This window comes from Chrysochloris asiatica, unplaced genomic scaffold (assembly GCF_000296735.1).
Source record: "Chrysochloris asiatica unplaced genomic scaffold, ChrAsi1.0 scaffold00015, whole genome shotgun sequence".
Classification (NCBI taxonomy): Eukaryota; Metazoa; Chordata; class Mammalia; order Afrosoricida; family Chrysochloridae; genus Chrysochloris; species Chrysochloris asiatica.
In genome coordinates, this window is record NW_006408533.1 from 4,491,244 (window position 1) to 4,514,364 (window position 23,121).

Below are 23,121 nucleotides of genomic sequence, written 5' to 3' on the forward strand. Positions count from 1 at the left end.
GATATCATGTTTGGTAAGATGGAGGGTCAGAGGAAAACCCCCAACGAGATGAATTGGCCAAGTGGCAGCATCGATGGACTCAAGCATGGCACAGTAGTGAGGTTGGCCCAGGATCGGGTAGTGTTTAGTTCTGCTGTGCATAAGGTCGCTATGGGTTGGTACCGACTCGATGTCACCTAACAACAACAGTCATAGTCACCCTGCTGCATACTGTTCTGATTGACCTGATAGGCTAACTATCTGTTCGAAACCTTTCCGCTTGTCTCTGGATAGCTCCATGATAGTAGGCATTTCATATGAAACTTCCAGACTTTTGTCTTTTCTGTGCTTTTTGTCCCACTTCCCCGAAGTCAGTTAGGAAATGTTGTATGGATTCTTTCTCTATTACAACTTTATATTTCTCATCCCAACACTTTGAAATTCTTAGTTTTCCACCTAGATACTTTTTCTGTAATTAAGCACTGACATATTTCACCCTCTATTTGTGAGAGTTTTAAATACGTTTACTAATCACCATAATCTAACTTCAAACAAGCAGGCCTATCTTTGCTAAATTCAACTGCAGACTTGTCTGAGATATGTGCTGTATGCTCCAGATTAACATCTAGCACTCAATGTTTTCCTTTGTTACCACATCATGCAGAATTCAACACAGCAAGCCATTTGACCTTGGAGTTCAAACATCCTGATTCCTTAAACATTTATTCTATGTACTGTGACCCTTATTTCTTTTTGATTGTTTCCTCTCTCCTTTGGGAAATGTAAGTTCAATGCATCTGTGCACAGTGAGAAAAAGACTTCATTTACTTTCTTTTTAGCAGTTATATTGTCATCAGAGAATGTTGTTGTTGTTAGGTTCTGCGGAGTCTCTTCCGACTCCGTAGCAGCACTATACACAATAAAACCAAACAGTATCCACATCCTAACAGTGATGGTGGTGGTGGTTGTGTTGTGAAGTCAGTTCTGACTTATCACAACCCTGTATAGCATTTCCAAGGCTATAAATCTACACAGGAGCAGAAAGCCTCCTCTTTCTCCTGTGGAGTGATTGGTAGATTCGAACTGTTGACCTTACAGTTATCAGCCCAACACGTAACCCACTATGGTACCAGGACTCTGTATCCTCACAATGTTGTTGTTAACTGCCAGGGGGTAGTTCCAGCTACTAGCAACCCATGTATAGTATTTCCAAGAAGGGGCTAGTGGGTTTGAACTGTGTTCCTTGTAGTTAGCAGGTCTGTGCTTATTCTACAGAGGTGCATTAGAACTCTTATCCTTAAAATTGTTATTGGTAAATGCTGTTGAATCGTTTCTGAATCTTAGGCACCCTGTCTGTATAGGGCTTCCAAGGAGGTTCTGGTGGGTTTGAACCACCAACCTGTGGTTAGCAGTCCAGTGTTTATCCTACAGCAGCACACCAGGACTATCCAGGATGAACAAAGAAATTATATACAGAATGCAAGAGCTATACCTGCTGACACATTAGCTTTGGGGTGCACTCTGTAGGAATTGGGCAAAAGAATAAATATTAAATGATTACAATCCATAATAAATTAGGAACTTTTTTTGTTTGCTTAGTGAAAATATAGGACATACAATTTTAAATACAAATAGTCCCCCACTTAAAATAGGGTTTCTATCTAACAACTCCATTACAAGGTCATTCTGACATGTTGAATACTTTCTTTCATAGTTTTATTATTACTGTCTTTTATTATCAATATCTTCATTTAAATCTGATATATATTTGCTTTGGGGGGCTGAAAACATTAGAAGTGAACTTACAGATATGTATACCTATATATGTAATTAAACATTTTACTTGTGAATTAAGTGAAGGTTTACAGATGATAATCACTTTTACATTCAACAAATCACTTTGTTACTTTATTTCATCTCTATGATTGCAGTCTCCTCCATGCAACAATAGTTATCCTACTTCCTCCTTGTGGCTTCTGTTAACATTACACCTTCCTTCCCATACTTTTTCAGCTTTGTCCTTAGGTAAATGTTGCCCTTTTGATCTTGAATGATTAAGTATTCCATGATAAACATACCTCACTAATGTTGTTGTTCCTACTATATGTCTATCTACTGCTTGGCTGAAAATGGGGTCATGATGGTGAGTTCCATGCCAGACCATATATTTTAATACATATATGCATACATGACATGGGTTGAACTGTTGTTGTTAAGTGCTGTGGAATCTGTTCCGACCCATAACGACCCTGTATAGGATTTCTGAGGAGCACCTGGTGAGTTTGTACCACCAGCCTTATGGTTCAAACTGACCTTGTAATCCAGTGCTTATCCTACAGTGGTATACCAGGACTTCGTGGATTGAATTATGCCCCCCCCCCCCAAAATGTGTTGTAACTCCTAACCTCTTCGTTATGTTAATTGGGTAGGGTACTAATGAGGTATATCTTAAGTCAGTGTCTTGAAATAGAGAGATTGAAGGAGTGGGCAGAGGAGTGGTGGGGACCACTTTAATCGCTGTGTCACCTGGACTCCTTAAATTAAAGTGATTTGCATTTAAACTGTATGCTAGTTCTGAGTGGGCCAAACTCATGAAATACTGGGCAGGGCAAAATGCAATTTGGCATTAGAAGTACATTCTTGAAATGATGTCAGTTCAGAATAGAGAAGACATTTTTTAAATGACCGCATTACAAAGGGCTACTCTACTATCCATAGTAGAGAAACAAAGATGCAAATGTTCAAAAACATTACTTGTCTAGGAAAATATTTCTCAAACTTTAGTCTGCATGAGAATTATTTGACATGTGTATTAAAATATAGACTGCTGTGCCCCAGCCTTAGGGTTTACGATATTGAAAGTCTGGATTGGGGCCTAAGAATTTGCATTTCCATCAACTTCCCAGGTAATGTTGCTACACAGTGGGTTTTCTCAAGGAACTAGGGAAGCTGTACTAGGTTTCTTCATGAATATTTTCATGACGCCATTATTGGCTCTACTTTGATTTGATGTCCCTTGCATAGAAAAGAGAATAGTTTATTTAAAGCTTGATTAGAAGATTGCATGAATCCCTAATTTTGTAAGAAGGTGTGTCTCAAGGATACTACCTTCTTAGTCGAGTTACATATTATAAAAGAAGCAGCATTTAAAGAGATAATAAAAGGTTTGGGTCTACTACTTACATCTCACTTTGTAAATTTACTTTATTTTGCTTAACTTACCCCAATTTCTTTGTTTTAAAATGAATATGGTAAATAATACCTGCTCTGCTTATGTTGCAAAGCTGTGATAATTTAGGGGAAGTTGGGAATTAGAAGAAAATCCAGAAATTCAAAAACATTTAATTTAGAAACATTTAAGATCAATGCCATCAGGAAATATTTAAGACCAGTGCCATCGGGATTTTAGGTTCAGTCTGCCATGAATATATTATTTATTTTTCCTTTCTAAAGGAAGATGAGACTTGGGAGTGGCAGAGACAGCTGGGAGATAGGTAACATGTAATAGGGATAGGGCAGGATTGAGCAGTGTTGCAGTCTGTTATACACAGGGTCTCTATGGGTCATAACTCACTTAATAGCTCTTGATAACAATATCCTGAATTTTAGGTGAGGGTGGAGTGGTGATCTTTTTTTTTGTAATTTACTTTTTTTTTTTTTTTAGCTTCCTTTGCTTTAAGAATGATCTGTTAATAGTTTGTTGTGTGTACATGTATTTGTTTTGTTTTGTAGCTTGGGTAGGGCACAGGATTTAAACTTGCTTTTTCTAGTAAACTTGACAGTTTAGCAGTAGTTAAGAAGTGATTAAAAACTTTGCTGAGAATGTTAGCGTCTGGTCAATGATTTTTTTCCCAAACTATTTCTAAAATTCAATTAAAATTTTTTCTATTTTTAAGTGCCTGTTATTAGGAGTTTTATTGTTCACTCTGCAGGACATTATCCTAATTTCTTGGTATACTTAAATCCTTATATGCTGGCTACAAAAAGCCTTTTGCAGTGCACTGTGTTTTTCTTTTACTTAGACTCTTTCAAGCAGTCCTACTTGGTGGCATTTGCTATTTTATTGCTTCTAATATGTATTTCTGGAGTCTTAGTGTAGTGCTGTGGGCAAATGCATCAGACTGCAAAGTCCTTTGAACTGCAAGGTCGGTGGTTCAAGCTCACCAGCTGCTCCTTGGAAACGCTATACAGGGTCACTATGGGTTGGAATTGACTTGATGGCACTTAACAACAACAATATAGTTATTGTTGAGTGGCACACAGAAACTTGAGATATATTAACTCAGCTCTCAGCTTTTTTCTTTTCTCTTTCTCTCTCTTTTCTTCCTGGTCTCTCAGATTACTGATTGCTTTATATCTTACTATGTTTCCAAAGGAATCCTAGTGTGACACAATAAGATAAGCACTGGACTGCCAACCACAAGGTCAGCAGTTCAGACCCACCAACTGCTCCTCAGAAAAACCATGTAAGAGTTACTATGAGTCGGAAGCAACTCAACACCATTCATATCCACATCAGGAATAAAAGATGGGCTATCACTGCTGACTGGCTGTAACAGGGATAGAACAATTCTGCACACATTGTGGGACAACTTTAATGAAATAACCAATTTCTTGAAAAGCACAAGATATTAAAACTTCCCCAAATGAAATAATCTTAGTAGTTCTGTAAATACTAATTAAATTCAATTTGACATCTAAGTCAATAAAGAAATTGTCCAATAAAGAAATTGCAAGGCACAGAAGCTTTTATTTCTTAAATTTTACCAAACACAAAATAATTAGCACCACTTCTATAGTCTCTTCTAGAAAATAGAAGATATAGAAACTTTTCTAATTTAATTTATGAGGTTCATGAGTATACCAAAAACCAGAAAGACATTATAAAAATAAGAAAATATATACTAGTATCCCTCATGAATGTAGATATAAAAATAAGTCAACAAAAATATAAAAAGAATACACCATAGACAAGTAGACTTTACCTTGGGAATGCAAATCTGGTTTAATACTTGAAAATAAGTCAGTACAGGTTACCAGTTTAGTAGTGTAAAAAGGAATAAACACATGATAGCATTAATTGAGTAATCCTCGTGTAGTGCTATAGGATAAGTACTGAACTGTTAACCACAAGGTTAGTGGTTCAAACCCACCAGCTGCTCCTCAAAAACCTTCTGCAGCATTTATTAACAATTGATGCACCAAAAGTATTTGAGAAAATTCAATCATTGATGATAAAAAAAAAATATTTGCAATCTTGGAATAAAAGGAGCTTCTTCAATCTGATAAAGAAAAGCTGAAAAAATAACTTTCTTCTAATACCATTCTGTTAAGCACAGTGACTCCATAGGAAAAGCATGACTGCAAACCACAAGGTTGCAGTTCAAGCCAACCAGCCACTCTGTGGGAGAAAGATGAAATTTTCTGATTCTGCAAAAAAAAATTTGTAAGCATTGGAAACCCTATGCAGAATCACTATGAGTCAGAACTGACTCGATGGACTTACCAACAAGCAACAGTATCACTTTTTTTTTTTTTTTAAGTGTTTTATTGTGAATTATATGATAGTTTACATGGGAGACCATTAGTTTTACATTCATTCTGTCGTACGTACATCATATCATTGCCATGGTTACAGTCCCCTCCATGCATCATCAGCCAACCAAAGGGTATAACCTGCAAGCCTGCCCCCTACACTATTCCTACCCCACCCCCAGTCTTCAGCACACAGTCACTCTCCCTCTCTGGATCTAAAGCCCCCAGCTGCTCCATCTCTCTATGTCATTGTCTCTGCCTCCACCTCAGACATCACTGTTTTTCTGGATAGGGTCCTGCTCTCGGCTGTTCTCCATTGATGGTCCTAGGGACCTCTGCTCCTAGACTGAGAAGTTAATCACTTCCTTCCTTGCTATAAAAGGTTTCCTTTACATTTCCAACCTTCACAATCAGTCCTGATAACAATTATTCACTATTGTATCACAAGAGACCCATCCGCATTTCATTTCATCAACTCTGCCTAGGCTAGTACTCACTGGAGATTCTGCCTTCCTCCAGGCCCCCTGTCTCTAGGTTTCTTCTTGAAAGCTTGTAAGCCAGTCACTTCTTGCCTTTGTAGCCTTCCCCCCACCCCCCCACCCCCGCCCATTTTGGGTAGCCAATGTCCAAGTTGCCCATCCCTGTCTACTCTGTGTGGAAGGGGTGGGAATGATTCTTGCTGTAAGGATTTGTTCCCTCTTTTGACCTACTGCTTCCATAGGTGTAGATCAAGTTCATCAAATTGCATCAGAGTACTCTTTTTTTCCTCTTCTTTCTTCTTCTGATTGAGCTCTGATCATCCAGTCATTGAAACCAGGTCAAGTGGGTATTATCTGCAAGTGTGGGTGTTCTTGTACATACGCCCTCTCTTTTTATCAGCTGAACAGTGTCATTTTTAATGGTAGAAGACTAAATGCTTTACTCCAAAGGCAGGGAAACGGCAAGAATGCCTGCTCTCACTATTACTTGTCATGGGACTGTAAGTTGTAGCCAGTATAGTGAGGCAAGAAAAAGGAAAGGCATATAGATTGGAGAGAAAGAAAGATGCCCCTATTTGCATATACAGAGTTCCTAGATAGTGTTAATATTACAAATACCATAGGCTTCCAAAAGAACAAACAAATATGGCTTGCAGGAAGTGTGGCCAGAATGCTTCTTAGGTAGAAGCCAGGATGGTGAGACTTCAGTCTCTTTTACTATGTTACCAGGAGACAGACGTCATGCTTGGTAAAGTGGAGGATTAGTGAAAAAGAGGGAGACTCCCAACGAGATGGATTGGCAAAGTGGCAACAACAATGGGTCCAAATGTTAACAATGATGAGGATGACACTGGACTGGGAAATGTTTTTGTTTTGCATAGGGTCACTATGGTGTGACCGACTCAACAGCACCTAACAACAGATTGTATTAATAGTTAGTACACTTACCTGCTAGTGGAAAGGTTAGAGTCCACCCAGAAGTGTCTCTGAGATGTGGCAGTCTACTTCTCCAAAACCAGCAAGTTCTTCATAAAAAATAAAAAATGTCCTACGTAAGGAGTCAGTAGAAGTCCTGGGGAGGTACTATAGAATAAGCACAGGACTGCTAACTACAAGGCTGGGAGTTCAAATCCACCTGCCACTCCTTGGGAAACCTATACAGGGTCACTATGAGTTGGAACTGACTTGATGGCACTTAAAGACTGATAAGTAAGTGTAATGAGGTAGCAAGATACCAGACCAATGCACAGTCATATTTGTTAATACCATTAAGGTACTGGTTGACTGGCTGTGTGACATCAAGCTGGTTCTGACTCATAACAACCCTGTACAGAGTTTCCGAGGCTCTAAATCTTTATGGAACAGAAAGCTGCCTCTTTTTTCTGAGGAGTGACTGGTGGATTTGAACTACTGACCTTGCGGTTAGCAGCCCAATGCGTAACTCACTAAGCCATCAGGGCTCCTTATGGTATAATTTGAAATTGCTATTTTTAAAAAAAATTGTGATAACTCTTCAAAATGAAATGTTAAGTGCCATTGAATCAGTTCTGACTCATAGTGGCTCTATGCACACAGAACAAAACACTACCAGGTCTGACACTGTCCTCACAATTGTTGCTATGTTTGAGCCCATTGTTTCAGTCAGTCAAATCATTGAGGACTTTATTATTTCTTTATTGACCCTCTCTCTGCTTTTTCAAACATAGCCCCCTCCTGATATCTTGTACAAAGTTAGTAAGATGAAGACTCACCATCCTCACTTGTAAGGAGCATTCTGGCTGTATGGATTTGTTCTTCTCCATAGATGTTCACACGCTGGACATGAGTGATTGGAAATACCATGACTTGGGTTAAAATGAAATTATTATAAGGCTGGTATGTACAGATATTTGTATCCTGTAAACCATGAAATGCTGGTTAAAGACAAAAGAAGACTTAAATAGATGGAGAGACATACCATGATCATAGATTCCAGGATTCAAAATAATAAAAAGTTAATTTCTCCCCAAATTGTTCTATAGATCTAACATAATTCCTTTTATTATTATTATTATTATTATTTGTAACTATGGAAAAACTGATGGTAGAAACTATATGGATAATAAAAGGACCTACTATACCAAATCCCACCACTCATCTGTCAGTTTGTCATATTGTGGTGGCTTATGAGTTGATATGATTCTGGAAGTTATGCTATTGGTATTTTAAATATTAGAAGGGTCACCCATGGTGGACAGGTTTCAGATGAGTTTCCAGATGAAGACAGACTTAGAAAGAAGGAATGACGAACTACTTCCGACTCTATAGTCACTGAAAACCTTATGAATAGTAGAGAAACTCTGTCAGATACAGTACCAGAAAATGAGCCCCTTGGGTTGGAAGGCACTTAAAATGTGACTGGGTAAGATCTGCCGTCTCAAAGTAGAGTTTGACTGTGATAACGCGAATGGACGGGACCTTCATTTGCTGATGGGGCACAATTCAAAATTAAGAGAAACAGCAGTAAACATTCATTAATAATCGGTACATGGAATGTAGGAAGTATGAATCTAGGAAAATTAGAAGTTGTCAAAAATGAAATGGAATGCAAAAATGTCGATATTTTAGGCATTAGTGAGCTGAAATGGACTGGTATTGGCCATTTTGAATCTGACAACCACATGGTTTGCTATGCCAGGAATGACAAATTGAAGAGGAATGGTGTTGTATTCATTGTCAAAAAGTCATGAGGTACAATGCTGTCTGTGATAGGATAATATCCATGTACCAACAGGGAAGAACAGTTAATATCACTGTTAGTTCAAAATATGCACCAACCTCTAAGGCAGTGAGGATGAAATAGAAGAATTCTACCAACTTCTTCAATCTGAAATTGATCAAACATGCAGTCAATATGTATTGCTCATTACTGGTGATTGGAATGCAAAGGTTGGGAGCAAAGAGGAAGGATCAGTAGTTGGAAAATACGGCCATAGTGATAGAAATGATGCTGTAGATTGCATGATAAAATTTTGCAAAAATCAATGATTTGTTCATTTCAAATACTTTCTTTAGACAGCATAAGAGACGACTAAGACACAGCATAAGACACATGGACCTCACCAGACGGAATACATAGAAATCAAATTGACTACATCTGCAGAAAGAGACGATTGGAAAAGTTCACATAATCAGTCAAAACAAGGCCAGGGGCAGATTGTGGAACAGACCATCAATTACTCATATGCAAATTCAAACTGAAGCTGAAGAACATGAAAACAAGTCCATGAGAGCTAAAATATGACCTTGAATATATGCCACCTGAATCTAGAGATCATCTGAAGAACAGATTTGATACATTAAACACTGAAGACCGAAGGCCAGAAGAGTTGTGGGATGACATCAAGACCATCATACATGAAGAAAACAAAAAGTCATTAAGAATACAAGAATAAGGAAAAGATAAAAATGGATGTCAGAAGAGACACTGAAATTTGCTCTCCAATGTAGAGATGCTAAAGCAAATGGAAGAAATGAGGAGGTCCAAGAGCTGAACAGAAAATTTCAAAGATCAGCACGGGAAGATAAAGCCAAGTATTACAACAAAATATCCGAAGATCTGCTGGAGTCAGAAACTCAAAAAGGAAGAACACACTCAGCATTTCTTAGGCTGGGGAAAGTGAAGAAAAAATTCAAGCCTCGACTTTCGTTATTGAAGGATTCTTTGGGAAAATTATTGAATGATGCAGAAAGCATCAAAAGAAGATGGAAGGAATCCACAGAGTCACTGTACCAAAAGGAAATGGTTGATGTTCAACCATTTCAAGAGGTAGCATATGATCAAGAGCCAATGATACTGAAGTAGGAAGGCCAAGGTACATTGAAGGAATTGGCAAAGAACAAGGCACCAGGAATTGATGGAATACAACTTGAAATCTTTCAAGAAAGTGAGGCGGTGCAGGAGATGCTCACTCATCATTGCCAAGAAATTTGGAAGAAAACTATCTGGCCAACTGATTGGAAGAGATCCATGTTTGTGCCCATTCCAAAGAGAAGTGACCCAGCGGAATGTGGAAATCATTGGACAATATCTTTAATATCCCATAAGAGTAAAGTTTTACTAAAGGTAATCCAAAAATGGCTGTAACCATACATTGACAGAGAACTTCCAGAGTTTCAAGCTGGATTCAGAAGAGACTGTGGAACGAGGTATATCATTGTTGAAGTCATATGGATTCTTGGCTGAGAGCAGACAATACCAGAAAGATGTTTGCCTATGTTTTATTGACTACACAAAGGTTTTCAATTGTGTGGATCATGACAAGCTATGGACAACATTGTGGAGAATGAGTATTCTAGAACACTTAATTGTGCTCATGGGGAACCAAGAAGCAGTTGTTTGAACAGAAAGAATAAGGGTACACCAAATGGTTTAAAATTAGGAAAGGTGTGCGACAGGGTTGTATTCTTTCACTATACTTATTCAATCTATATGTTGAGCAAATAATCCAAGAAGCTGGATTATATGAAGAAAACCATGACAACAGAATTGGAAGAAGACTTACTAACAACCTATGATATGCAGATGATAAACCTTGCTTGCTGAAAGTGAAGAGGACTTTAAATACAAAGATTATAGACTGCAGCCTTCAGTATGGGTTACATCTCAGTGTAAAGAAAACAAAAATTCTCACCAATAAACAACATCCATATAAATGGAGAAAAGATTGAGATTATCAGAGATTACATTTTGCTCAGATCAACCATCAACATTCATGGAAGCAGCAGTTGAGAAATCAAAGGATGTATTGCGTTATTAGGCAAATCTATGGCACAAGACGTCTTTTAAGTGTTGAAGAGTACCAGTTTGAGGACTAAGGTGTGTCTGATCCAAGCCATGGTATTTTCAGTAACTTCATGTGCATGTGAAAGTTGGATCAGTGAATAAAGAAATCCATAGAAGAATTGATACATTTGAGTTATGATGTTGGAGGAGAATATTAAAAGTACCATGGACTACCAAAAGATCAAACCATTCTGTGTTGGAAGAAGTACTGCCAGAAGGGTCCTTAGAAACTAAATGTGCATAGGGTTGCTATGAGTCAGTGCTGACTCAGTGGTACAACAACAACAACATGTAGAATATAAAAAGAACTCTCAAAACTTAACAGAAAGAAAACTCAAATGAAAAAGTGAACAACAAACTTAGATACTTCACTAATGATGATACAGTTATGGCAGGTAAGCATATGAAAAACTATTCAACATCTGTAGCTATGGAAATTAAAACCACAATGAGAAACACCTATATATCTACTAAAAATGTCTCAAATAAAACATAATGAAATTGTAAATGGCTGGTAAACATGGAGAGCAAAGGAACCCTCATACATTGTTGATGAGAATGAAAAAGGCCCCTTGGAAGACAGTTTAGCAGTTTCCTTGTGACCCAGCAATCCTGCTGTTCTTGGGTATTTATTCTAAAGAAAAGAGAATGCAATTTCCCCCCAAAACCTATACACAAATGTTCTATTAAAGCAATTCTATTCCTAATTGCCCAAAATTGGAAACAGCCTCAAACCCCTGTAATAAATGAACAAACGGTTGTGCATCCATACAGTGAAGTATTACTCAGCAGAACAAGGAATGAACTGCTTATACATACAACTTGGTTGAATTTCATTTGGAATATTCTGAGTGAAAGAAAATGGTCTCCAGATGTTACACACTGCATGGCCTAATTTATATGCTGCTCTCTAGAAAACAATAAGGAGCTCTAATGGTACAATGGTTAAGTGCTCAGCTGCTAACCAAATGGTCGGCAGTTTGAACCCACCAGTTTCTCCATGGGGAAAAGATGTAGCCAGCTTCTGTAAAGATTATAGTCTTGGACACCTTGCAGGACTTGTCCTATAGGGTGTGCCCTAGAAGGTTGATATGGGTTGGAATCAACTCTACACCACTGAGTTTGGTTTTGGTTTTCTCTAAAGACAATTATAGTGATGGAGAAAATTCTCTAGTCTTTAGGTAGTGGAGAACTTGACTGTAAATGAATAGCACAAGTGGACTTCCTGGGAGTAATAGAACTGACTAGTGATTCTGTTGTTGTGTGCCATTGAGTCAGTTCTGGCTCATAGCAACCTTGTATAGGGTTTTTAAGAGCAGCTAGTGAGTTTGAATTGCAGAGCTTGTGGTTGGTTAGCAAGTCCAATGCTTATCCTACAGTGCTACAAATTCATAAATGTATTAAGATTCATAGACTTGTTTGAAAAAAGTCAGTTTTGCTCTATGGTCATTTATAAATACAGAATTAAGCTTGAAATACTGAATTCAACCTTAAGAATGCTGTATTTTGATTCCAGGAATCCAAGGAATTGATAGTTCAAAATAATGGGACAAATAAAATCCTTTTTCCATAGGCAAGCCTCTTAACTTACTTTACTGAACTAAGGTTGCCTGTCTCCAGCATCTGATGCCAAAGCCATATTAATTCCCAGACATTCCTCTTATTCCTATGAAAGGTGATTGATTTTTCTCTATTGTACTGGCCAGGGTATATTGTTTTTGAGAAACATTGTTGTAAATCCAGCTCCAACCAAAACTATAGCCAGTTACCATTTTGGTTAAGAGTTTTCTAAAATATTATATATGAGATTTCAGTAACAAAGTATAGTTTTTGAGTGGGAGAAAGCATTTTAGTATATATGTTGTTGTTGTTAAGTGTTGTTGAGTCCATTCTGATCCATAGCGACCCTGTATAGGGTTTCCAAGGAACAGCTGGTGAGCCTGAACCACCGACCTTGTGGTTCAAACTGACTTTGCAGTCCAGTGCATTAACTCACAACACCACACCAGGACTCCTGTTTATATAGGTAGAGGAATTATGAAGACAGATCAATTTTAAAACCTTTCCTTTGGTGTGACTTATCTTATTGATGCAACCACCCCACCCCCCCAACTAGTAAGGACCTGTGTTTGATTTGTGATGTAGGGTAGATTAACTAAAATCATTGTGTCACCTGTAAGTTCTGGATGTGGCAACATCAGACTCTGTAAATATGTGTTTATTATTATTATTATTAATGCTTTATTTTGAATTATGTGATAGCTGACATGGGAGGACATCAGCTTCACATTGATCCCGTCGTATATCGTTTTCTTGCCATGCTTACAGTCCCTCCCATGCATCATCCATTAACCAAAGGGTATACCCCGCAAGCCTGCCCTGTAGTCATCTGCATACCACCCCTTTCTCTCTCCGGGTCCAAAGTCCTCAACTGCTCCATCTCCCCACATCATCGTATCCGCCACCATCCCTGACATCACTGCTTCTTTGGGTAGGGTTCTCTTCTCTGCTCTTCTCCTTTGATGGTCCCAGGGACGTCCGCTCCTAGACTGCAAAGTTAATCACTCCCCACCCTTTGCCCTAAAACGTCTACCTTTACATTTCCAGCCCTCACAATCAGTCCTGATAACAATTATTCACTGTTGTATCACAAGAAACCTATCCGCATCTCCTTTCATCAGCCCTGACTAGGCAGAATAGATACTACTCAGTGGAGATTCTACCTTGCTTTCCATGCCCTATGGATCTAGATTCCCTCTTGAAAGCTTGTAAGCCAGTCACTTCTTGCCTCTGTACCTCCCCACCCCCACCCATTCTGGGTAGTTTGCCCATCCCTGTCCTCTCCGTGTGCGGAGGAGTTGGGAATGATCCTTGCTGTGAAGAGTTGTTCACTCTTTTGAGCTTTTGCTTCCATAGGTGTGTGTCAAGTTCATCAAATTGTATCAGATTCTACTTTTTTCCCTCTTCTTTCTTCTTCTGTTTGAGCTCTGATCATCCAGCCATTGAAGCCAGGTCAAGTGGGTATTATCTGCAAGTGTGGGTGTACTTATGCATGTGCCCTCTCTTATCAGCTGGACGCTTCACTCTCCACTCTAGTCCTCTGTGGCTATGTCGCTGACTCTGGGTCCAAAAGTCCCCTGGACTTGGCACACTGCTGGCCAACCAGGTCTCCATCCGGGTTCACACGAGTCTATTGACCATTGTAGGGCTTAGCTCGCAGCTTCATTGCTGTTTTTCCCTCACTTCCCCATATCCCTGATGAAGGTGGTCACCAATCAGAGCATGCATTCCCATTGAGCCTTAGTCTTAGGAGATTTGCCTTGAGGGAGACCCGACCACTTGCCTTGATGGCTCCTGGGCGAGCCACTTGTTTGTTCTTGTAGTGATCAGTGTTTATTATTTAAGAGACCAACAACAACAGAAGATATTTTGTAATTTCTGAACTTTTTTTTTTAGCAATTTATAAGTAAATACAGTTTAAAGAATACTTACCTTCTAATTTATAGAGCAAATGGAAAATGATTCTTAGCTTGCTTTATTTTTTTTAGCTACTTTCTACTTTATTAAAGATTCTATTACTTTTGACTTATTCTTTTATCTTTCCTTTAATACTAAAAAAAAAAAAAAAAAAAAACCTGACGTGATCTTAAAGTTGAATTTCTTTGCTTTATATGTCTGAGAATATTACACCACAAAAATTTCCTTTTATCATTCTGTTCAAACGTTAAAATTTTGCTTAGTGATCTTGTGAGAGAATAGTCTCATCTATTCTCCTTGTAGCCCGATGGGTTGCTTTTAGTTAACTACCTTCAAGTCTGGTATTGTTTGAACATTTCACTTGCACCAGCCCCACATTTTCCTCTTTTGCAATGGCATTAAGATTTTGATGGAAAACAAACCTTCTTTCTTTTCAGGAAAAGCTAAAGACCATTTTGGTGTTTTGTTTTTATTTTTTCACCTTTTATTTATTTACTTGTTTTTAATTTATTTAAAGACTACCACTTGACATGTGCCTTGATGAAATGATGCTACCATCATACATTTGTTTTTCACATTTGCTGTCTTATCCATCTGCTTTTTAATAGGGGGTCTTTTATGATACTCCTGGATAGTTTTACACATGTACTTGGTTATTAACTAAAAGATTATACCTTGTAGATTTTTTGGCATTGTGAGTTAGTGTCTTGAAAGATGTAAAACAAAATAGTACTAAATTACATTTTTGCTGTTACAAAATGTAATTATTTGAAAAATGAGAAAGTCTGATGTGTTGAAAAAAGTTAAAAACATTTAGTCTGAGTTCTGTTTCTACCATTAACTGCATGAATGACAATGATTTTTATGATGTTTCCTAACTGCTTGAAGCCTCACTGCCTCCCAAGTAAGAAGAGCATGAAGTCTGTGGGTGATTCACATGTGTCTTTATATCAGTAATACATATCTTTGAATGTAGTTATGAGACATAAAAGTTAATTTTTATAAATTAAAGAAATTTTAGATTTTTTTACTATACTGTGCCAAAAAATGATTTTTTATAGTAATTTTATTTTAATCTGAAAAGTTTGATCTTTTCTTCTCCAACTTGTTGTTCAATTTATTCTAAAGGTATTTCTTACCTGTGTTTAACCAGACAGATTATTCTTTGCATGCCTTTTCTTCTATCCTACCTATACTTGCCCCTTCCTTGAAGTTCTGCCTACATAGTTAAGACATTTAGGACTAAAGAGGTTGTTGGAATAAGGGAATCTGGGAATGTGCCATTGGTTAGAAGAATCTAATATTTATTTTACACTGTTACCCTATTTGGGGGAAAATATAGAAATGAGTGTAGTGATCAGTTTCTTTATCCCTCTGAGCATGACTGTATAAACAATGATTTTTCTTTGTTTCCTTCTTCCAGTTACAACAGTTGGAACTTGCACAGATACAGCACAGAGATGCCAATCTCACAGCTCTTGCAGCTATTGGACCAAGGAAAAAGAGACCACTAGAATCTGGAAGTGAGGTACTGAAATAATGTTTATTTTATTTTTCACGTCAAGAAAGTAAGCTAAATATGAAGCAAAGGCATGGAATAATATAGCCTGTCTTGTACCACATTGCTAGCAAACTCCTCTTTCTTAAGAAGCTTATTTACCTATATTATGAAATTTTGACTTATGCTTTTTTTTTTTTCCCAAGAAGTCTGTTACCTTCAATTTATTTCTAACTTGTTACTTATTCACACTTCTTCCTGTCCTGATTTCTAATCCCAGTTTTTATTTTCTGTGCATTCTTTCTAGTGATCTTTTCAAATTTTGCTTATCTATTAACATTGAATCATTTGTTTTATTTTGTCTGTGAATGCTGACTACTAGGGTAAGTCAGAAAGTATTGCTACAAAATCATGGAAGGCTTTAGTAAACACAAATAATAAAGTGTAAAGGTATTATTAGTTCTCGAATCTCCTCCATCTGGGTCTGTATACTTGTGAAGGCGTTTCCATCTCTCTAACCCTTTTCTGAAAAATTCTGTGTTCTTCAATTTTTGCCATGTTAAAACATCAATTTGACATCCCTGTGGGCCTCATATCGTATTCCTTTTCAGTGTTTGGGTTTGGGGGACAAAAAACTGAAGGGGCAAGATCAGTGCTGTAGGACACATGGGAACAAGGTTTCCCAGTGAAAGTCTTGTAGGACAGCCCTTACTACCCTCAAAGAATTAGGTAGGTGCATTGGAATGATGGGGGTGGGGGGAATTCTTCAGGGCTACCAATGCAGTTTTCAGTTTTCTTAAGCCTTCTTTCCAGAAAGCCCCTGTAATGGCCCTATGTACTTCAAGAAAATCTATCAAGATTATTCTTTTGGGATCTCAAAAAACAGTCACTGAGGTGACTTCTCTGCCTTAAATTTAGCTTACCCAGCAGATCCTCTTGGAAGCTACTGTTCTGATTTAAAAAAATTTTTTTTTAAAAAGAAGAAACTCTAATCAGTCTAATGAGCCGTAGCATGACACTGTAGGATAAGCCTTGGACTGGTAACGACAAGGTCAGCTGTTCAAACTCACCAGCCCAGCCACTCTTGGAAGCCCTATATTGGAATCACTATGAGTCGGAACTGACTCTTCGGCACGCAGCAGTGTGATAGTGTGTTATTGAGAGAACTTGTATGCATGTTTTAACACTTTTTGTTTGGAGGAATAAACCTATGTATGTATGAACTGGAACCCTAGTAGCAATATTTTTATAATCTACCCTTGTATTTATTCCTATACTGACTTCGTTTCTAATCATGTAATGTGTTTGCATGACATTAATTGATTTTTTATTTTTTCTATAATAAATAGTTTTTCTTCTGTTAGATTACAAATTTCTTGAGCAGGTGTTATAGTCTTATTTATTTGTATACCTCCCCCAGAACTGAGGACATGATTATTGTAAAGATCATCTTTACTTCTTCAGAGCAATCATTTCTTAAATGTTAGTGGTTGAGATCTATCAACAGGGCTTAAGAAGTCTGGTAAATGTTTTGGAATGGGTACAGCATTGAAGGCACCAACTCTCATCCCTTCCAGCTTATAAAATATAAATATACTTTGAGGCAAGCAGATGAAAGGTTTTTAAAAATCTAGTTCTGTTTCATTATAAATGAAATGAGTGTAATATGGTCACATGTTTTAAAAAATATCAAACTTTACAGAATAAAAATGCATTAAAAAATGTTTCCTTCCCCCAAATTTCCAGTGCCCAATTCCTTACAAACCAGATAAAAGCAATTTTAAGTTTTTGAAGATCCTGCCAGAAAATTGTTATGAATATAGAAATAATATCTAATGTGCATTTACAAATCCGCTTATTTTAAGTGTGGTCAAACTATACTTACTGTTCTGTCCTTGGTATCTCTCCCTTTGCATAATCTACCTCTTACGGATTTATCTCATACTTTTAAAAGAAGTGACATTATAGTGTTTTAATAAAACATAATTTACTCAACTAGTCCCCTAGTGGACAGTTAGCTTCATTCCAGGGTTTTCCTGTTAACTGCTCCTGAAAACATCCTCATACTTAAATTATTGTGTGATTGTATCATGTAACTGTATGTATGCATAATTCCTCAAAATGGAACTCTTGAGTTAAAAGATAGGCACATTAGTAAAACTTTCTGGAAATATTTAAGCATAAAGGAAAGTAAGAAAGAATTATGTAATGCACCCTGATTGTGCCCACCACCCATCTACAGCCAGTATTAATAATTTACACCTAACCTTGTTTCATTTATATGTCTACTTGTTCTCCCAGGGAAGTGTTCTTCCCCTCAGGCTACTCCTAGACTCAATAACATTTTATCCGTAAATATTACTTTTTGCTTTTTGATAAATATTTTTAAATTATCCTCTTAAGTTGAATGAGATTATGCATCTACCAGTAGTATATAAGTGATTGTACATCCATCAGTATTATATGAAAGTGCCTGTCTCCCTTAACACTGGATATGATCTTTACCACCTGATGGTTGAAAATGCAGTTTTTAAAATAGCGTGTATGAATTATATGAGCAAAGTTAAGCAATTTTTCATGTGCATATTGACACTTCCAATGTAACTTTTTCCTGCTAAATTTAAGTTGACTAAGGAAATGAAAAAGAGCTCTGGTAGCATAGTGGTTACGAATTGGACTGCGAACCGCAAAGTCAGCAGTTCAAAACTACCAGCTGTTCCGTAGAAGAAAGATGCTTTCTGCTCCTGTAAAAATTTACAGCCTCCGAAACCCTGTACAGGGTCACTATAAGTCGGAACCGACTCCACGGCACACACCACCACCAAGGAGATGAAGCCCCTTATTCTTTTATTTCTGTTTGTCTGGGGTTTATTTTTTATTTTCCTCAAAATAAAAATCAAGTCTTTCTATCTTCTGGACTTAAGTTCTATTTAGACAGCCCTTTTTTAGTTGAATTTTGAATTAATATTTTCATATTTTACCCTTAAAGTGTAAATCTTTGATTCACCAAGAATTTCTTTTCAGGAATGAATTTAGCTTTATTCCCTCAGTCCTCTGTCCAAGAAAATTGTCTAAACACCATTTGCTCCCCAATTCTTTCTGTATTAATGGCAAATAACACCTTTATCACACACAATTCTGAGTTGAATAAAAGTTTCCAAATGTACTGGAGTACCCTCTGGACCAGCATTGTTTAACAGACTTCAGTGATGATGAAAATGATCGGCATTGTCCTCAGTAGCCACAAATGGCTGCTGAGCTCTTAAAATATAACTGAGGAAATGTTAATTTTTAAAAAGTAAATTTAAATAAACCATTGTTGCTAACTGTCAGCGACTTTATTGAACAGTACAGCAGGCTGTTGTATTGATCTATTTCTGTATCAGTTCCAACCCTTAATTACTATTGCTTGTTGTTAGGTGTCATAGAGTGAGTTCCAATGCATAGTGACCTTGTATAGGGTTTCTGAGGAGTATCTGGTGAATTTGAACCTTGTGGTTCAAAACTGACCTTTCAGTCTAGTGCTTTTCCTACAGTGCCACACCATATATCTTATTATATGGTTAAACTAGACCTATAGAAACTTTTTTTTCCTACTTCTTTTGCATGATTTCCAACCTCAAATAAGTGTTTAATAAATTGTCATTGTAGTAATAATCATTGCCATTATTTTAGCTTTCAGTACTGTTTTACAAGCAGTGGCACAGTGAGTTAAGCATTGGGCTGTTAGCCATTAGATTGATAGTTCAAACCCACCAGCCATTCCGCAGAAGAAAGATGAGGCTATCTAGTCCCTTAAGGTATACAGTCTCAGAAACGGATTGTTAGGTGCCATTGAGTCGATTCCAATTCATAGCTATTATGCACAACAGAAGGCAACACTGCCTGGTTCTGATCCAACCTTACACTTGTTACATTATGAGCCCATTGCTGCCGCCACTGTGTCAATCCTCATTAGGGGTCTTTGGTTTTTCAGCAACCCTCCCTCCATTTTACCAAGCATGATGTCCTTCTCCAGGGACTGGTCTCTCCTGATAACATGTACAAAGTATGAGAGACCAAGTCTCACAATCCTGGCTTCCAAGGAGCTTTCATTCTGGCTGTACTTCTTCCAAGACAGATCTGTTTGTTCTTCTGGCAGTCCATGGTACTTTTGATATTCTTCCCCAACACTGAAATTCATCTGCATCAGTCCTTCTCAGGTCTCTAACACCGTAACTAACTCAAATGCATCAATTCTTTTAAGGAATGCGCCTTAAAAACTAAAACAAACAAAAATACGCATCAATTCTTCTACAGTCTTCATTATTCACTGCCCAAGATTCACCTGCATATGAGACGATTAAAAATACCATGGCTTGGGTCAGGAGCATCTTAGTCTTCAAATTGATTATCTTTGCTCTTTAATACAATAAAGAGATCTTTAATACTTTTAAGTATCTTTAATACGTTTGCAGCAGGTTTTGGAAACCTATGGAGCATTTCTGTTTTGGCCTTCAGGATTGCTGTGCGTTGATCTAATTTGACTGCAGTTGGTTAAGCAGTGAATTCAAAATAGTAACTATTAGTCTCTTTAGAACTTTGGGTCTCTATCTTGTTAAACTTCGTCACAAATTTTAGAGATGTTAAATATACTGATTTATTATAATCAGATTTTTAAGTGTTTTTTTCCTAACATGGATATAAATATATGGCATTGTCATTCCACACTTGCTACTTTAGTTTTGAGAACTTGAGATGTATATTTTCTGGATTTTTAAGTTGAGTAGTTGTCAGACTTTTACTGAATTAATCATAGTTAATGTTATTACAGATAATGCCAATCTGGATTAGAAATACCCATTTCTTTAATGAATTGGTGAGGCTGTTAGCATCATCTTTATTTTGTTGATTTTTATTCATAATATTTTAATTTTAAGGCATTTTTAAAATGGGAAGCTGGAGAGAACCCTGTGACATGCTGCTTCATTGTCTGAATGCTCAGGCAGCCCCCACAGCTTGTTCATTGGCACTCAGACAGGAAGGTCACCCATTGAGAACAGTGTTTCTTTTTTATTTTAGTTTTTGAGCCTTGAAAATGAGGCATTAAATTTCAAATAATCTGATAATTACTTTAAAATTTAACACTAAATATTAGTAAGAAAACCCAAGTAATGTTAGATAAGCTAATTCTGTTGCAGTATGTTAAATCCATATTCTTAACCATTGTGTTCTATGGCTTCATTGTAAGATTAGTAATAGACATGATCAGAAGGGCGCATTTAGAGAGTATCACCGATATAGGGGAAAGAAGTTGAGAAATAACCACATTGGAACAGTATCTGAAAGTCACTGACAGGTATATTTCATGTGGTAGCTTACAGAAGAGTTTTCTCTTTTTTTTGACTCTTGAGAAATCCTGCATTTCACTTCTGTTAGAACATTGTTTGTATAAACCCCAAGGTCTTGTTAGAATTGATTTTACTATTGTAGCATCTCACCTTCTCTTCTAGTTCTAACCTGATATTTAAACATTATTGTAATTTGTTTGATTTGGGGGTGGGAGGTAAGGTGGTAAGATGAAAGGATAAGATAGATAACCTTTTCAGAAGGTTGTAGGTAAACAGCAATGGAAAATTAGAATTAAGAAATACATGATGCTACTATGAAGGAAGCAGAAGAGTTTTAAGACTCTGTCTACGTGGCCCTGTATCTGGGCGCCATATAAAATATAGATAAAGTGGTTCTAAAAGAGGAGTCCTGGTGTGGTGCCATGATGTTATAGTGACCCTGTATAGGGTTTCCAAGGAGTGGTTGGTGAGTTTGAACCACCAATCTTGCAGTTCAAACAGACCTTGTTGTCAAGTGCTTATCCTACAGCACCACACCAGGACTCCTACAAATCTTATACAGGGTCTCTATAACTCCCCAGCACTCAACAACAACAAAAGGAGACCTCGTGGCAAGTGGTTAAACTCTTGGCTGCCAAAGGTCAGCGGTCCAGCCTCATCAGCCACTCTGCTGGAGAAAAACGGACCAGTCTGTTTCCCTAAACCCTGTGGGGCACTTCTTTTCTGCCCTACAGGCCCATTATGAGTTAGAATCAACTTGAAGATGACAGATCCTTCTGTCAGACACCTGATTTTCTGAGGGACAAAAGACATTACAGTCTAAGCTGTTTGAAGCTGACGATTTCTCAAGGTTCCAAGAGTCACCTGAATTCATTTTTGGCACCTGGTTTACAACTTAAACAAAACTTGAAAGGAATTAAAGCTGTCTTTAAGAAATAAACTGAACTTGGTTGAAATCAAACTTAACCTCCAATCAGTGCTGAAGCAGTGTAAAAGTAATAAAATGCATTTTACAAGGGTGAGTCAAAGATTATCCACACTCCGGTCATATTAAAAAGCCTGTCCGTGACTGATGACAACATTGAGTGTGCATGTGAGATGATTCTGTTGAATAGACAAATGGCAGTGACTCATGAAGCACATCATTTGGAAATCAGCCATGGCTCTGCCTGTGAAATAATCCTCGACAGACTTGGTTTTCAAAAAGGTTGTGCAAGGTGGGTACCTGAACAACTCATGGAAAAGCATAAACAGAAGCATTTGGACGTCTGCAAACAAAATTTGGACTGATAACTCGAAGGAAGATAAAAGTTTCTTTTAAAAACCCATTACTAGTGATGAGACATAGATTCATCACTATGAGCCTGAGAGTAAATGGCAGAGAATGTAATAGAAACATCCTCAATCACCAACCAAGGAAAAGTTTAAAAGTCAACTATCAAATGGAAAATCGATGTTTATAGTTTTCTGGAATTATCAAGGGCCAGTATTAGAACAGTATCAAGAAAAAGGTTCAGCAGTCAACAGTGCTCATTACAGTGAGATGCTCACTGAAGAGTTGAAGCCTAAACTTCATTTTAAATGCAGAGGACTGCTATTCAAGGGCATTGTGATCTTGCATGGCAAAGCATGTCCACACACCTCTGCCCACCTCTGTTGACACTCTACAAAAATTTTGATTTGAGGTGTTAAATCATCTTCCGTACAGTCCTGATCTTGCTCCATCAGACTTTCACTTGTTTGGTCTCCTGAAAGTAGCCCTTTAAGGATGAAGAAGTGAAGACAGAAGTGCATTTGTGGGTTGCAGTTCAACCTAAGACATTTTTAAATAAGGGAATATAGAAGTTTGTTGAAAGGTGGACAAAGTGTATTTGAAAAGCAACATGATTATGTCAAGATGATGTATTTGTCTTTTCTAAAAGTTGATTAAAATAAATTCTACAGCCAGTGCAGATAATTTTTGACTCATTCTCATATTTAGAAAAGAAAAAGCGGTTT

The 23,121-nt window shown here is 37.4% G+C and overlaps 1 protein-coding gene across 1 annotated transcript in view; it reads left to right on the forward strand.

Annotated features, from left to right (window-relative positions):
• TAF4B (TAF4b RNA polymerase II, TATA box binding protein (TBP)-associated factor, 105kDa) overlaps positions 1-23,121 on the forward strand; it is a 158,398-nt gene that overhangs the window by 121,693 nt on the left and 13,584 nt on the right. Inside the window, exon 14 of the mRNA XM_006835034.1 lies at positions 15,719-15,823. Within this exon, the coding sequence (XP_006835097.1) occupies positions 15,719-15,823 (105 nt within the window). The remainder of the gene's footprint in view (positions 1-15,718; positions 15,824-23,121) is intronic.